The sequence below is a fragment of the Zophobas morio genome, unplaced genomic scaffold (genome assembly GCF_036711695.1).
Source record: "Zophobas morio isolate AGI-343-1 ecotype UQ-CSIRO unplaced genomic scaffold, CSIRO_AGI_Zmor_V1 ptg000004l, whole genome shotgun sequence".
Taxonomy (NCBI): domain Eukaryota; kingdom Metazoa; phylum Arthropoda; class Insecta; order Coleoptera; family Tenebrionidae; genus Zophobas; species Zophobas morio.
This window is the reverse complement of record NW_026972109.1, coordinates 17,437,337-17,454,725: the sequence shown is the minus strand read 5'-3', so window position 1 is coordinate 17,454,725 and position 17,389 is coordinate 17,437,337. Positions and strand designations below refer to the sequence as shown.

At 36.7% G+C, this 17,389-nt stretch overlaps 1 protein-coding gene across 1 annotated transcript; it reads left to right on the top strand.

Annotated features, from left to right (window-relative positions):
• Positions 1-7,476: 7,476 nt before the first annotated feature.
• Positions 7,477-11,468, top strand: LOC135136234 (uncharacterized). Its single transcript, XM_064065427.1, has 4 exons — positions 7,477-8,459; positions 8,510-9,975; positions 10,070-10,380; positions 10,437-11,468. Exons 1-4 carry the CDS (start codon positions 7,477-7,479, stop codon positions 11,466-11,468), a joined length of 3,792 nt encoding a protein of 1,263 aa, XP_063921497.1.
• Positions 11,469-17,389: the final 5,921 nt, after the last annotated feature.

Genomic DNA, 17,389 nt, shown 5'->3' with positions numbered 1-17,389 from the left:
AAGTGGAGCGTTTTAGCGAATTTCTAGTTTATTATTAATGCATGTTACGGAAAATATGTTGTGTTAGTGCTGTGAACACGAACGAAAATGGATATTTTTCCGAAAAGGACCGAAAACAGGGTAAGTACGACTTCAGTTTTAATTTATCGGATTCCGTGATTCGTTTGGTCGACAATGTTTACATTTTGGATAAATTTTCGAAACGACGAAGTTGGTGGGTCAAAGCTATACATTTTCGCGATATAATTAAATAAAATTTAAACATAATTAATACAATTCATAATGTTCAAATATGATAACTATCAATATATGATAACTAAACCGAAATCCGTTTTCCTAAGAACACGAGGTTAGTAAAAACAAATTAGTTTGTTTAAACGTTGTTAAATTAACCCCGAAAATGTACAATTTCTGATCTAAAATATGAAAAATAATTTTTGCAATCTCATCGTGACGTACGATGATGTCACTGTCACGTGAGCTACCAGATAAAAGGTCACATTTTCGATCCTTTCTGTTCAGTTTTGATTCCGGTCTGGTAGCAGCAACATTGGAGCTTCGTTTTGGGTTAAAAGTAGCACGTGTTCGCGAATTTCTAATTTATTGTTAATAAATATTAGCGAAAATGTTTTGTGTTAAGTGCTGTGAACACGAAGGAAAGTGGATATTTTTCCAAAAATACCCGATTTTTTTTTAAATATGTTGTTAATAACATGCATTCAGGACTGATAATGTACGCCTTTAGAATATACAAAGTACTGCATTCATAATTCACAAAATACCGTATTCATCATTTTTAAAGTACGGCGTCCAAATTTACAAAGTACGGTGTCCTTCACCCATGCTATCAAACCTTAGTCCTCTCTTTTAATGGCAAGACGCACTCCAGACCTCCTCGTATTGTTTGGTTCTTGCTGGGCAACAGCAACGAGCGAACAAAGTCATCGCTCTTTGGTGGCAAACGTGGAGAAATTTGTATATTGTAACTTTTGTAATTGAAGCATTTTGTACTGTATATTGCATGTGTTACTAACTTAACTTGGGTCTTGCCAATTTAGCTCCAGTGGTGCAAATGCTTTGTTTTCATGGTGCATTTGCTTGGGTTTTAATTTTGCAACAGTGCATTCTTTGGTTCCGGGACTGAATTCTCCATGTCGTCAGACGCTCTGGCCTGGGGGGGTTCTGTTGGCCCTTAGACGCTGGGTCATCATCCTAAACGGATGAGGTTCATCATCCTAAAAGGATGAGGTCAGTCGGCCCTGCAACATTCTCAATTTTTGGTGCAATTTCTTCCGGTGGTGTATTGGCTACTAACTTTGCATTTGTATTGTATCTGAATTGTATCTGTATCTGTAGTGTATTCTGTATTGTAGTTAGATTGTAGGTACCTGTATTGTATTTCCATTGTATTGTACTCTATAACGTTCTATCCCTCATTAACAAATCCTAGCCCTCTCCTTTCCTAGCGAGATCTGCTCCAGACCTTCCCGTGGTTCTTGCTGAGCATCAACTATCGAGGACAGAAAATTCAAATTCAAAACCAGCAAAGTTTCACAAAAATCTTGAAAATCGCCCGTTGGTGGCCAACGTGGAGCAAAAGAGACTTTTGTAACTCAACTAACTTTGTTAACTTTGTATTCTTAAGGAAACAAAAATATATTACATACAAATAGTCATTTGCCACACCGATGCACATTTTTAGATTAAATGCTCACAAAACGCGTAGATGTTCAATTTGTGTCCGGGGAGATACAATGTTTGCAAGTAGGTACTTCGTACTTCGAATATGAGTATCTACTCAGTTTTATTCATACCAACCAATGTCTCGCTTCAATGTTTGACTATTATGTTGATTATGAGCACAACGCTGATCAACTTCCGTATCCGAATTACCCATGAAATAAATCATTGCGATTTGCACCTGAGGTAGTTCGTCACACATTTGATTGACTTCGTGGACGTATGTCAGCTTGTCGTCTTCTCGGCATAAAACGACACAGAATTATTTTCACCGTCAATCAAATCTGTAAATTTTGTCTTGAGAATTTTAAAATATTGAAAATTTCAAATTAAATCCTCGAATAACGGTAAAGTTTGAGGTTTTGTCGAAACCAACAAAGTGAATATACGTAAATAGAATGGCAGATCAAAATTAATAAGAAACTTTCGATATGCGTAACTAAATTCACTTTAACGAACACTTTTCTTAAAATAAACGACGTTTCTTGTTACGAAAAAACAAACAACGACTTGAAATGCAATAATACTTTTCACATTCGCACGGAAGAAACAGTTTTGTATGACACGTCAGTTAGGCGACAGATCCGTCAGAAACGCCAACTATTCAAATTCATTCGAAGTGGCGATTCCCATGCAAAATTTTTATTTTTTTTTAATCTTCTAGCCGTCTTATTTTTTATACATTTTCTTACATATAAACCTTGTCCTGACAATAAGGAACACGTAAAAAAAAGAATCGTCCAATTCGGTGCAGCCGTTCTGAAGTTATGAGCGTACATACATTTCGGCGATTCATTTTTATTAATATAGATATATTTTGAAAATGATCTCTCGGCAAATGAAAACATATACGAGCACTTTTTTCGAGTAAACAATGAAGGGAGAAGTTACTGGACGTAGCGCTTTTTTGAAACACCTCCTTTCTGGGATAAGTAGTAGATACACTTAGCTACTTATACGTGTTAAACAAAAGCTGTATTTTATATATTTTTTATTATTATTATAAATATGTTAAGACCCACCACTGACCCGGAAATGACCGGCATTCAGGCAAGACTTCTATCATTACGGGTACTAAGACCAAGTAGTGATATGCATTGATTAGATTAACAGAACAACTTTCGAGATTCTAGAATTACAGCATAAAAATTAGTCTGCCATTATTCTCTAATCTCACCCCATACCAAAAGTCTAGCGTAACTACCGACCATTTATCCGCGCATCACTTGGAAAGTGACCTACACTACTCTGACCTACTGGTGCTAATCTAATCTGACTGACATGATCAGACTGTTCAAGAAACTTACGAACAATATGACATGTTCCTAACAAAACAGCTTTTTGAATTTTGATAATTATTGAATCATTCAAATGCAAAGACTTTAAATTCTCAACTAAGCTATTTGGAACTACACCTACATTAGAGATAACTAGGGGTAGAATTGAAATTTTTTTAAGATTCAACATGGATTTCATTTCTATCGATAATTGTAGATATTTTGAAATCTTGGTGTGGTATGTTTGAATAATGTTATTTGTGTTAGGAACAGCAATGTCAATGAGAATGGCTTCGTTCGTGTGTTTTTTGATAAGTATGATGTCAGGTCTGTTAGCTGTAATGTTTAAGTCTGTAAGTATTGTGCGATCCCAGTATAATTTGTATTTGTTATTTTCAAGGAACGGAGATGGAATGTAAGTGTAATAGGGTGTCGTATCTTCGATTAAGTTCATAAGTGTTGCTAATTCTTTGTGGATGATTTTGGCGACGTTGTCGTGTCTAGCTTTGTAGTCAGTTTGTGCTAGGATGCTGCAGGAGGAGATTATGTGCTGGATCGTTTCAGGTTTTGCTTTGTAGAGGCGACAGCATTCGTTTCTTATGTTCGGATCTTTGATGAAGTATTTTTTGTAATTCTTGGTATTGATTACTTGGTCTTGAATAGCAAACACAAATCCTTCTGTTTCGGCATACAAACCTGATTTTTTTAAACAAATCAATGACATCTTCTTATTGACATGAGTTTCTTCTAAGTCTTTGTAGAATTTTCCATGAAGTTGTTTTTGTTTTAGCCCACTTATTATTTTATCTATTGTGTGGGGGGTGTGGATTTCTTCGGTGTTCGACAGATTTAAGGGTGTGTGGTTCAAATCTGCTCTTGTGATGGTGCGAAACATTTCATTTCTTTCCGCTCGTTTCAAGAAATACTTCTTCAAATCTGAGATTTGTCTCTGACATAAGTTTTCTAGGTTCTGGAAACCCCTTCCTCCATTCTGTCTTGGTAATGAGAATCTTTCAATCGACGATTTTGGATGATGCCTTCTATACTGTGTGAAGATTTTCCTTGTTGCGATGTTTATTAGTTTTATTAATTAAGAAAACAAAATATATATTAACAATAATATTACAATGAATTTTTAGTAATCATGTATATTGAATTCAGGAACCTGAGTTTTAATTCGGTTTTATGATATAGTACCTCATTGCGTAAAAGTTAAATTCCTTAACAATAGATTACTACGGCCGGTCCTGGCGGCTTGTTATAAAACTGAGTTCCTTGCCATAAATTAGAAAAATCAGCCGAGAATGCTAACAATCAGTAAATTTTAGTGGCGCTCCTATCGGCAAAGTACTGAACTAACGGCTCAAATTCTGTCGAATTGATACCCATTTTTTTCAATAATTGTTAGTTTTTGTTAAAAACTCTGCTAAGCAATAGATCAGTAATTTTCTTCTGATATTCCTGTTAAAATTATTCGACGTATTTTGCTTTAATTTGTGGTATATTTTGATTTTAATAAACACATTATTATTTAAACAAATTGTACCACTAACAAACATTTAATGACTTTGCGGCCTGTAAAAGGTGATGCTTTGTCCATGTGCGAGTTTTTAAGCGATTCTATGACGGTTATGACTCAAAAAACTTGAAAAGAAAACATACAATGGTGCTTTTTTTGCGATATTTCTCAATCATATTTTTTCAATTGATTGAACTGGTCTCTGCGCTCTAGAATATGAAAAAAGCTGCAGTTTGATGTCTGATACATCTATTTTAATATCATTCTTTCGTACAAAAAACCAAAAAAATGTTATACCTCGTCTATCGAGTCCCGTTAATTCTCAATCATCAGTTCGTTCTGCTCGCCCACTCTTCTTAGAATTGGAAATTTCGACCTTTGTGAACAGCCTATTTCCCTATCTTCCAACTTCTTTTGTTCACTTGACAACAACAACCTTGCTTTAGTGCTTTGATGGGTTTAGCTCTTCTGCAACATTTTTCCGGTCTTAAATTGAATGATTTATCTATATAGCTATTACTAATGCTTACGTAAGTGCTCTTTATTTGCTTTTACTGAGTACTTCCAAACACTTATTAATAAGAACGTTACTATACGCCTTCTGCAGGTCCATGAAGAGTTACAAAAAAAAAAAATGAAAATGCTTAAAATTTGGTGCAAAGTAACAACGTGGATGATCTAATTAAAATTATACTTATTTTATTGTACGTCAGGTAGTTTTTCACATACTACCTTGGTAAATTTAGAACGAAAGATGTGTAAAAATATCACCCCCCCACAAGCTACAATTCACTCCATTTCCATTATTTCGTTATGAAAATCTGTATCATCACCGTCATTTTCAAATTCAGATACTGAATCAGATTCACCTAGCGAAATAATGAAAGGAGGTATAGATTCGTACGAAAGATTTCCCATATTTGTTTCCCAATCTACCAAAATAAGTTTTTCACAATGTTTACAAAAATTTTGCCACATGCTTGGAGTACATTTAGAAAGCGCCTCAAGCCATAAATTCTCCACCCTATTTTTTAATGAAGATAGAGAATTTATATGCTTGTTGTAATAGTTCTTACAAAATTCCCACGCCATTTCAATTGGATTATATTGAGAATATAATTCATGTATCACATGACCTCATTTCTTCCAATAGAATTTGTTCATGCCCTTAGTTACATGTCTATCACAGCGATAATAATTTTATTGCCTTATTGTGGTCTGTTGCTACCTAAATTTAAAAACTGTCAAATTGACAAATTTTAGAATTTCATAAATTTTTTTGTCCTTTATGGCTTGCCAACGTTGGGGGCAAGCTCAAAACGACGAAATCAATTCTATTTTCCAAAAATGTGTTCATTTATTATATTCTCATGTTGAATATATCTCGTGATATGATTAATAATCGAAGATATGGCTCGTGAAACCGAAGCAGCACATTCAACTCGTGCTTCGCACTCGTTGAATCTGCAGCTCGGTTTCACTTGAAATATTATCGATAATAATCATATCACTTGTTATATTATAATTGACAATGGCACGGAGGTAATCTAAGACCTTCATGGCCACTTTCTCTTAATGTCTCCCTATCAAATATCTTTTTTTTATTATTTCTGAAGGGTTTAATTAAATCCCACAACTGTTTCTTCGAAAACTTTTTGTCAAATTCACCATTATCTTTAAAGAGCCACATCTGCATTTCACATTTTTTACTAGAAAAAGTGGGTGGGTTATTCAACTGAACCGAATGATACGGTGCATTGTCTAAAACCACCACACATTTTTGGTTCAACTTTGCCAAAGCAGGAATGAGCTGATTAACCACCGAATTTTGAAAAATTGTCCCGTCCATCGTTTTATGATAGTCTCTATCGTTATTTTTTGAATTTAAAAAATTGTTACAACCATCCAAGAACCCCGTTGAACAACCCGCGTGGAGAATAGTAAACCTTGATCCTTGACTTTTAATTTTGGTGGAATTGCTTTTTAGATCAGTATCGTGCACCCAGCGACGAATGGACGAACCATTTTGATAGATCCATGTTTCATCCAAATACACAAAAGTGAAATTTTCACAAGAATTTAGAAACTGTAAATATGTTCTCATTCTCACATAGAATTTTGCGCCCATTTACTTCCCTGTGTTTATAATCCATTGACTTTTGTATAATGTGGTTGGCCCCCCTTTAAATTCCAACTGTTTCCTAGAATATGCCAAAAGAGTATCTATACTGAAATATTCGTTTTTTTCATTAAGTTGCCAAATTTGTCGTTGCAGGTCTTTCCGAAACATATAATTTGTAAATAAATCCGTTGGTTTTCGCTTGCCAGATACTGATGTTTTTAAATTTTGGTCCCCTGTTGATAAAATTTTCGCCACAGTTGATGGTCCCACCTATGAGAAAAAAAATTAAAAAATATTTTGCAGCGTATTTTTACATTACAGAAAATATGTTCGAGACCCTCATAGTTACTTCTTCGAAAGAAAGATCGGGCCTGTCTTTTCGACACTGCAAAAAACATCTTTTTATTGCAATTTTTTGTTGCAGTAAAACTAATATTTTAGGCATTTTCTTTTTAAATAATATCGCAGTGATCTGTGAATTTGTCACAATGACCAATTATTTATGCTGACAAAATTAAAACATTTGTTTGCTTCATTAAAAAATTGCGTCTAATAATTCTGATTGTCCAACGCCGCCTCATCGCTCAAGATAACTTACAGGTAGCTTCGCTTGCCTCGATAAATGCCACAAGAGTTTAAAGAATAATTCCCTAGATGGCCCTCCTCCGATCCTGCGCTCCTTCCTCGTTGTCGTGTCTACGCCATTCGCTTTCTTGTGCTCGTTCTGTCAACAAGAGTTCGCGATTGGTACGGATCAACCGTAAGTATCGCTCATAATTTAACCTCCAACCCCCCTTTTTCTCTCTAGCTAGGTGAGAATGGGGCACAGAAGCCGAAAACGCTCCCGTTCCACATCGCCGCGCAGACGGGCGTCGTCCAGTGCATCCTCTTTAAGTGATGACGCCGCCACATGCAAAAGACTGGCCAAACGTCTGCGCCGCCTGGAGCGCAAGGTAAAACGACAGAGGCAGGCTACGCCACGCCGTTCTGTCGCTCGGTGTTTACAAGACCGAGTATCTCGCCATGGCGCGAGTAATAATCATCCATATCGCCGATCTCCCGACAGCGATCGCTCCCGCCCGGTTTCTTCTGCCGACGAGAACGGGGATGATCGTGGCACAGTACGATGTCCGACTCCCACGTCTCCGTCGACGCAGTTAAGTAAATCCGTGGAACCGCAACCGGCCGACGCCGATGTCGTACTCGTATGCAATGACAACGAGCTCGAACAGGAAATTCTGGACGTGTTAGGCGCCGACCCGTCCGCCGCTACGACGGACAAATGTCAACTGCATACGGCGCTTGCGTCCCGCTGGACGCATGTGCTTACGAACGGCTTGGAGGCGACAACAAGAAACGACCTGCTCGCCAAATACAAAATTCCTATTAATTGCGCGCGACTTGAGGCGCCTGCTTTGAACCCCGAAATAAAACCTGCTTTGTCCGAACTGTCACTCAAAAAAGACAAGTATCAGACCCTCGCCCAAACACAACTGGGCGTAGGTTTAGTGCCGTTAGCACAGGCCATAAATGCGCTTCTCGCATCAAACGAACCGCCACACTTCGATAACATTCTTTCGTTGCTAGCGGACACCGGAAGACTGCTCACGGACCTCTTTTTTACCATGTCCAAGCATCGCCGCTATAATATAAGCCAGAATTTAAATAAATCGCTCAAGGACGTCCTGCAGGAGGACACGCCCGGCGAATTTCTATTTGGACAGGCGCTCGCCGACCGCATAAAAACCGCCAAGTCCCTCCAAAAATCTAGCCTGGACTTAAAGGCGGCAAAAGCTCCAAGGTCGCAACCGGAAAAAAGGGGGGGGGTTACCAAGTCCACAGTGATGGTAGCACCCTCTGGGTCGGGAAACCGGCGAAGTCCAATCCGAACATCGAGACGCCGGAGCGGACTGTTGACGTCGCAAGCGACATTCAAAGCGTCTCGCTCAGGAAAATCCCGCGGCCAGAGCTACAGAACACGCCGGATGTAACTACAGAGGTAGGTTGCGCAGGCCGATTAGGCAAGTTTGCTGAACAGTGGCAGATTGTCAGCAAAAATGACTCCATCCTTCAATGGATTCGGGGTTACAAAATCCCTTTTGTGACACAACCACAGGCCTCCCGTAGCATTAAACCAGGCACGAGGTCACATGATAAGGAAGACATCCTCCCAGTTATCGCGGAGCTGCAAAAACAGGGAGCAATCGAACCTTGTGAGCCTATGAGAGGTCAATGGTTGTCACCGTTTTTTCTTGTTAAAAAACCTAACGGCAAGAACAGATTTATTTTGAACTTAAAAGGTCTTAATCAATTTCTTGCGCCTCCCCATTTCAAAATGGAAGATATCAGGTCTGTAACAAAACTTGTACAGAAAAATTGGTTTATGAGTTCCATTGATTTGAAGGATGCATATTTTTTAGTTCCGATAGATCCAAATCACAGAAAATACCTACGGTTCCAATATAAGAATCAATTCTTTGAATTTACTTGTCTGCCCTTTGGGCTTTCAGTCGCCCCTTATGTGTTTACAAAAATTATGAGACCAGTAGTTAAGTATTTAAGGTCTGCGGGCATACTTTGCTTGAATTATTTAGATGACATCCTCATTTTAAGTGAAAATTACGAGGCAGGTCAAAGACATATACACGTTGCAACAACACTGCTAGAATCTTTGGGTTTCCTTATCAATTATAATAAAAGTTCTCTGATCCCTAGTACAAGGTGTACCTTTTTAGGTTTTATTATTGACTCACATAGCATGAGTTTAGAACTTCCCAACGAAAAACAGCGTCGAATTTTAAAACTCGTAAACGAAATCAAGCTATCGAAGAAACTTCAGATAAGAAAATTGGCACACACTCTTGGCGTGTTAGGTTCTTCATGTCCAGCCATAAAATATGGATGGCTGTATACCAAACGTTTGGAACGCGATAAATATCTAGCATTACGCAGAACAAACGGTAACTACAACGCCTATATGCATCTTTCGAAACGTTCATTCGAAGATCTCGATTGGTGGTTGCTCCACACCACCAGGTGCAATAATGAAATCCGACAGGATCATTTTGAGTTAGAAATTTTTACGGATAGCTCCTTAACCGGGTGGGGGGCATATTGTCAGGGGGAAGTCACTAACGGTTGGTGGCCACTGAATGTACAAACTAAACATATTAATTTTTTGGAACTACTGGCGATCCAGTATGGTCTGCAATGTTTTGCTAATAGCTATAAATCAGCTAGCATTCTCATTAGGTCGGATAATACAACAGCAATCTCGTACATTAACCGAATGGGTAGTGTTAAGTTTGCGGACTTATGTAGTTTAGCACGCAAAAATTTGGCAATGGGCTGAAGAACGAAATCTCTGGCTTTACGCTTCATACATAAGCTCAGACAACAACACGATTGCAGACCAAGAATCACGTAAACTTCCGCCGTTAGAAACAGAATGGTCACTGTCAGGTGCCGCATTTCACACAATAATTACCACAATTTCTGTCCCGGAAATAGACTTGTTTGCCTCCTATGCAAATTTTAAATGTGAAAAATACGTTTCCTGGAAACGAGATCCAGGCGCAGTCATGATAGACGCATTTACAATTTCCTGGAAAAACTTAAACTTCTATGCGTTTCCTCCATTTTCGCTGATTCTGAGGGTTTTAAATAAAATCATTAACGAAAAAGCGACAGGTATTGTGGTTGTGCCGCACTGGCCCACGCAGGTTTGGTTCCCACTATTCAGCAAACTCATTGCTAGCGAACCTATTATTTTTTCCAGCACACCAGACTTAATAACTTCTCCTTACAGTTCGGCGGCTCACCCACTCAAAATTACCCTGGTAGCCGCGCGGTTGTCAGGCACGCTCTTTCATTAAAAAATATACCAGAGGCAGTCATACCAATCATGTTAAACTCTATAACGGACACCACTCTAAAGCAGTATGACACGACTTACCATCAGTGGTGGGACTTTTGTAACCAGCACGCAATATCCCCTTACACTGCGGATAAGACTCAGGTACTGACTTTTTTGCAACATATTTACAGTACCAAAGCAGTGGCATATGGCACCTTCAATTCACATCGGTCAGCATTAGCCTTAATTTTACCAGGAGACATGGGCAATGACCCTCACATAAAAAGATTTTTAAAGGGTATAGCACGACTTCGACCTCCACGCCCCAAGTACGATTTCACCTGGGATCCAGGGTTGGTGATACAATATTTCCAAAGATACTCACCAAATGACTCACTAAGCTTGACCAATCTTACGTATAAACTCATTTGTTTGTTAGCCTTAATAACAGGACACCGCATTCAGACTCTCTCATTAATTCGACTGTCTAACATTCACATTAATCCCGACAAGATTCAGATTCGAATTACTGATGAACTAAAAACCTCAACGCGGACAAACACACAACCGTGCTTACAGATTCCTTTCTTTGAAGAGAATCCCTCAATTTGCGTAGCCTCTGTACTAACGACTTATCTCCAACGTACCGCAGATCTTCGCAGTAAGGAAGACCGATTGTTCGTCACAATTAGGCCCCCTCATAGGGCAGCTAACAAACAAACCCTCAGCCAGTGGATAAAGAGGTCACTCAGGGCTGCAGGAATTGACACTTCAATTTTCAGTGCACATTCGACGCGACACGCGTCAACATCGGCAGCCTATCGTAGCGGCCTATCTTGGGATGTTATTCGAAAAACAGCGGGATGGTCTTCGGGATCATCAGTTTTTGCTCGGTTTTATAACCGTCCTCTCGCACAATCAACAGCCTTCGCTTGTGCGATGCTAAAAGACTGAATTTGTTTAGGTTATCCTTTATTATTTTCTTTCCTTTGTTTATTGTGCTTAGTGTTCAGCCTAAGGGACCAAATATATTTGTATCAATATATTCCATAAGCATTTTATAAACTTCTCATGACTTCTCTTGGGGGTTGTATGTGTGGAACGCAACATCTTTCTTTAAACGTCTACCTGTAAGTTATCTTGAGCGATGAGGCGGCGTTGGACAATTAACTAGTCAAACGAGGACTTACCGAAGTTCGACTGTAATTGTCCTAGCCGCCTCATCCGAAGAGATAACTACCCCCCCTACCCAGACAATCTGTTTTTTCACGCTTGAAAAGCATGTTGGAGAAACCCCTTTTTTAGATGTTGCTAGGTTCTTTCAACAAATGGCGTAGACACGACAACGAGGAAGGAGCGCAGGATCGGAGGAGGGCCATCTAGGGAATTATTCTTTAAACTCTTGTGGCATTTATCGAGGCAAGCGAAGCTACCTGTAAGTTATCTCTTCGGATGAGGCGGCTAGGACAATTACAGTCGAACTTCGGTAAGTCCTCGTTTGACTAGTTAATCTATAGTCTTTGCCATTTCTATTGAAACACCACTTGTTGTTCGTAAATTTGGCAACGTTCATATTCAGACAATTTTCTAACTAAAAGCCGTTGTCAATCAACTGAAAGCTGTTACCAGTTGCTAAATTTTATGCAAAATCAACAGGTGGTGTTTCAATATAAATGGCAAAGACAATAATAAATGAAGTGGAAAAGTGGCAATCCAGCTCAAAGCAAATGTCAATCAGACTACTGACAGACAAAAAACTAAATCATCAAATCAGTTTATTCAACTTAAAGAAAAAATATCAAAGCCTACTTTACTATATAAAGATCGTGAATGGATAATACCTCCATATCTTAAACGTTAATTCATTCTTAGAGGAAGGACCTTGAAAAGTATCATCAGTTAAATTAATATTATCATGAACTGGAAATGACAGCATTTTATACACTGACCGGCAAAAAAACGGCCACCCTGAAATACCATTTTGAAAATTATATTTTAATTAGTAAGTAATCGAATTTGTCTCTTTTTTTAGATAATTTGTACATTCTGCATCAACAGTAGTGAATGGTTCTTTAAATCAAATAATAATCACTAGCTCAATTAATAATTTATAAAGCGATTTTGCGACACATTTCAGGGTGGCCGGTTTATTTTGCTGGATATTTATGTTACTTTGTGTTAATGTGTTATTGTTTCCTTACATTCCAATAATTTTCTCACAGCTTGAATCTGAACATTTATGCTCGAATTGTTGTTTGTTTGACCATAATAATGTGCCTTGTTGTGTTTATTTCATATGTGCTTTGTTTTATGTGATTTGTAAATTCTTTTACACCACGATGAGCTTGGTGAGCTGGTTTTTGATTTAACTATTCACTTGAATTAATACATAATTTAACACCATGCAAATTAATTGTTATTTCAACTTGCTGCGGTGTGAGTGTGTAAGAAATTTGTTAGCTGTGGAGTTCCAGTAATTCACTTAATCGTCACCAGAACTTTGGGAGTACAACTTTCAGATTAATGCGGTCACCTGTATAAAAGTAATGCCAACGGACACAGTTTTCTGGTTTGTTTTCAATTAAACACGTGTATGGGATCTTTTTTTAATCAACGGTAACAAAATGAACTAGTTGAAGTTCATTGGTCAATTACAACAATGTTAGTGTGAGGGATTTTTGCGAAAGTTGTCTCTTAAATCTTTCTGTTTATGACCTGGGGTACCTACTTCTTCGTGGAAAGAGCTAGCCGCTGGCTTGGCACCCCGAAAGTCAAGTAAATGATGCGGTCAATTATGTAACACGCTTAACATATGTGATGTGACTGGTGAATCTCGAAAGACAGCGTAACTTAGGATACATTGATCGCCTTGATCAGAGTTATCGATCCCGTAAATTTTGTGAGTTTAAATTTGTGATATTCAAATATTTACACCGATTTGTAACGTTTGATTTAATGTTTGAAAGCAGGGACAGGCTTCCAGTTATCCAGTTGGTTTCCAGACTTTTTCTCTTCAAATGGAGGAATAAACAATTTTTTCTCCATATTCTGCATTTTATTTAATGGCATTTTTCCAACTTTGGGGTTGAACACATTCCGCCAAATAAAAAAAAAAAATGGTCGAAAGTTGTTTCGACAGAACTTCCCTCGCTTCTGGAGTACAATGAAACATATCTAGCATTTTCGAGTTGTGTTTTTTCTCTACACAATTTTGTGATGACGTCATCAAAATTTTTGCAAGGACACTTATACCAACTTGAATTGGTGCAGGGTATTACTAAAAATAACAGTATTGTATTTCCAAAATTTTCTGGGAAAATGGAGTGAGCCGTTCCTAATCAATAAAATAAATTGACTCATTCATTAATTTTTTGAGCCACCACTTATCATATTTTGCACATTTTGGATAGAATTTATTCGGGAAAATTTTGAGATCAATTTTTTTGGGGATAGATTTGGATTAACAATTTACCATGCTTACAATAACTTTAAAACCTCGATTCGATTACAATACTTCTTTCGCTTACGCTCGGTAAGCATGGTTTTACATACTTATCAGAACCATTTTAAAATTTGATAGAACTTATCTATATAGGTATGAAATAGTAGAAGCAAAGTTTAAGATTTGTCTAAATAACTCCATAATGGAGATTTTAAATTTTTTGTCCATCTTTTCCAAAAAATCGGTACGTAATCGATTATTTCAAAGTTTTGATAACCAAATCTCGTGTAAAGTGTGTAAAATAATATGTTCGTATATCTGTGAATTAGAAATTCAGTTATATATCTCTATTTTTAATACTACGCATACATTTTTGTATTTTAATTAGAAAAAATTGGTCGAAAGTTGTTTCGACAGAACTTCCCTCGCTCCTGAAATATAATGATATTTTTTTTGAGTCACCCTGTATATGCAAATCCAAAAAATATTAATAGAATGATAAATCATAAGTACAGACTCATCATATTTTTTACATTTTAGATAGGATTTATTCAACAAAATTTTGGGATGACATCATCAATTTTTTAGAGGGGATGAGCAAATATATTTTGATCGAAAATCTACCATGCTTATGATAACGTTAAAACATCTCCAAGATTTCAAAGCATTTGGTCCTTATAAAATCAATAAAATAAATTTAAGCATTTATTAATTTTTTGAGTCACACAGTATATGCAAATCCAACAAATATGAATGGAATGATAAATTACAAGTACAGACTCATCATATTTTGTACATTTTAGATAGGATTTATTCAGCAAACTTTTGAGCTGACGTCATCAATTTTTAGGAGGCGATAAGTAAATATATTTTGGCTAAAATTTATTATGCTCTTCATAACCTTAAAACATCTGCATGATTTTAAAGCATTCGGTTTAGCAGATTGAAAATTAAATTGCAAAATGTTGTTTTGGATGTTTCGGGTAAAAACTCTATTCGGAGTCGTAAACTACTTACATGTGTAGGACTATGTTATTTTATACAACTTAAAACCCATTTGCTATGTACAATTTTGAAGTGACGTCATCGCATTAGTGGTGAGGATGATTAGAGAAATTTTGGTTAGCGTTTTACCATCTACATATATGATATTCCTAATATAAATACAAAATTTTACAACCAACAATCGGCCTAGTACAGACGGACAGACAGACGGACAGACGAACAGACAGATAGACAGACGGAAACGGGAGACCTATTTCTTCGTCCTGTAGGAGTCATGAAAGGTCGAAAAAACGTAGAGATTCGGCCGACGGACTCGATTACAATACTTCCTTTGCTTACGCTCGGCAAGTAAAAATCGGTCTAAAGTTATTTACACAGAACTTTCCTCGCCCTAAAGTTAAACATACAAACAAATTCAATGTCTTAAAAAAAGATGTTGATGAAGATGTGATTCGAACGATGCGAGCAGAGTTCAAGTTCAACACCTTATCCACTCGGCCACAGCTTGTTTTGTTCATAAGCCAGATATCGGCTACGTATAACCTTGCACAAAAAATTTTGTGAAGTAATTCTGGTAAAATCAAGTACAGGAACATGTTATTTTATAGCTTTTAATTATTACTCCACTATTTAGTAGGCAAAATTTTGGAGTGACGTCATCAAATTATTGGTGACAAATTTTAGTTAGCGATTTGCCATCTGTACGATATTTTTTACAATTTACATACATCTAAAATTTAACAACAATTGGTCCAGTAATTTCGGAGATTATCTATCTAATAAAAATCGACACAGACGAGAGACAAACAGATGGAAATGAGCGATTTATTTTTTCGTTCTCTAAGAATTTCCTTTTTAAAGTACTAAACATAAAAATAAAAGATATGTATGACCGAATTATTAAACCACACTTGCAAATGTCCATTTATTTTACATATTTATTTGAAATAACATTTAATATAGTAAACTTTTGAAGCGTCATTAAAATTATAATGAGAATGAATAAACAAATTTTGGTTAACGAGAGTTTTTAAGATAAATAGTAAAATTTTGTTGTACAATTTTAATTTTTTTTTTTTAATCTGTACACAGGGTTAAAAATATGGATGCACTGATAAACCACAAGTGTAGACGCATCCACCTTTCGAATACCTACGATTTATGACGTCATCGAGTTTTTAGAGTGAATAAACCAGAGATATGTAAAAGACAGATGTGGTCATAGCTTTCCCGATTTGGGGCCATGTATGATCTAAAAACAGCAATACTTTGTGTCGTCTATCCTTTTCTATATCAGCACCAGTACTATGGATTGCCAAATACAGGCTATATCGATCTCTCTCTCAAATGTGCTTGTCTTGTTATTGGCCCATTCTGATGGCGGCAATTATAAATAATAATCATAACCACCTGCGTCATGCATAAAATTTCATAAAGAGTGTTGGTTCACTTAGAGATATGTATGTATGTACATACCTCTGGCCTCTGGGTTGCTTGCTAATATCCAATGATCCAAAATGAAAAAGTGTACGATGAGTAAATTGTTATTTGCATAGGTCTTCGAAGCCACCATACAATAAGACGACAAAAAAGAAAACTTTGTAAAAGTTCTAAATTTTATTTACATACATAATACAATACAAATTTACAATACCTATTGGTAAATTTACTTCTTAGCCTATAATTTTTTTGTTTTTGATTTATTTTTCGGGCTTCATGGTGTAACCTTATATTTATGTAAGTATCTGCTATAACTTTAATTAATTCAGTTTTGTGATTATCAAATAAATCTTGATTTAAAATATGCACATTCATGATTTCGTAAGAAAATATCTTTTCACAAATATGTTTCCTAAATAACTGAATCACAAAATATTCCAAAAATAATTTCGATTTTGAGCAACTGATGGCCATTTTCTTTAAATATGGTTTCAATTGTTTTAAGAATAAAAGTTACACTTTTACTAGGTAATATTAAGCCACCTGTATTCTTATGTTGCAATAACACTGAATGTGAGCTATCGGCAAACAATTGTGACTCATATATATCGCAAGACATATTTTTCGCAAGGTTTTTCACCACAAACCCCGCAATGTATTCAACCACATGATTTTTATTCTCTGAAAGCATATTATTGTTCAATGAGCAATAATCGTGCTCTATTCTGACAATATTATGTCCTTTATATTGATGATTAATGAACTTTTGGACACAATTCCTGTTCCACAATCTACATTTAAAATACTAGTACCGTCAACAGTTAAACAATTACTATTTTTTGTTTCCTTGATCTGGTTCCGGACTAACTGATTGGTTGCTCCGTATACAGCGAGAGCTTCAGATATCGGGTTACCATTATACCTGCTAGAGAAAAAGAGAGAGACATAAACGTACAGTGTATATGTTGGCCCTAAACGTATGTCCACG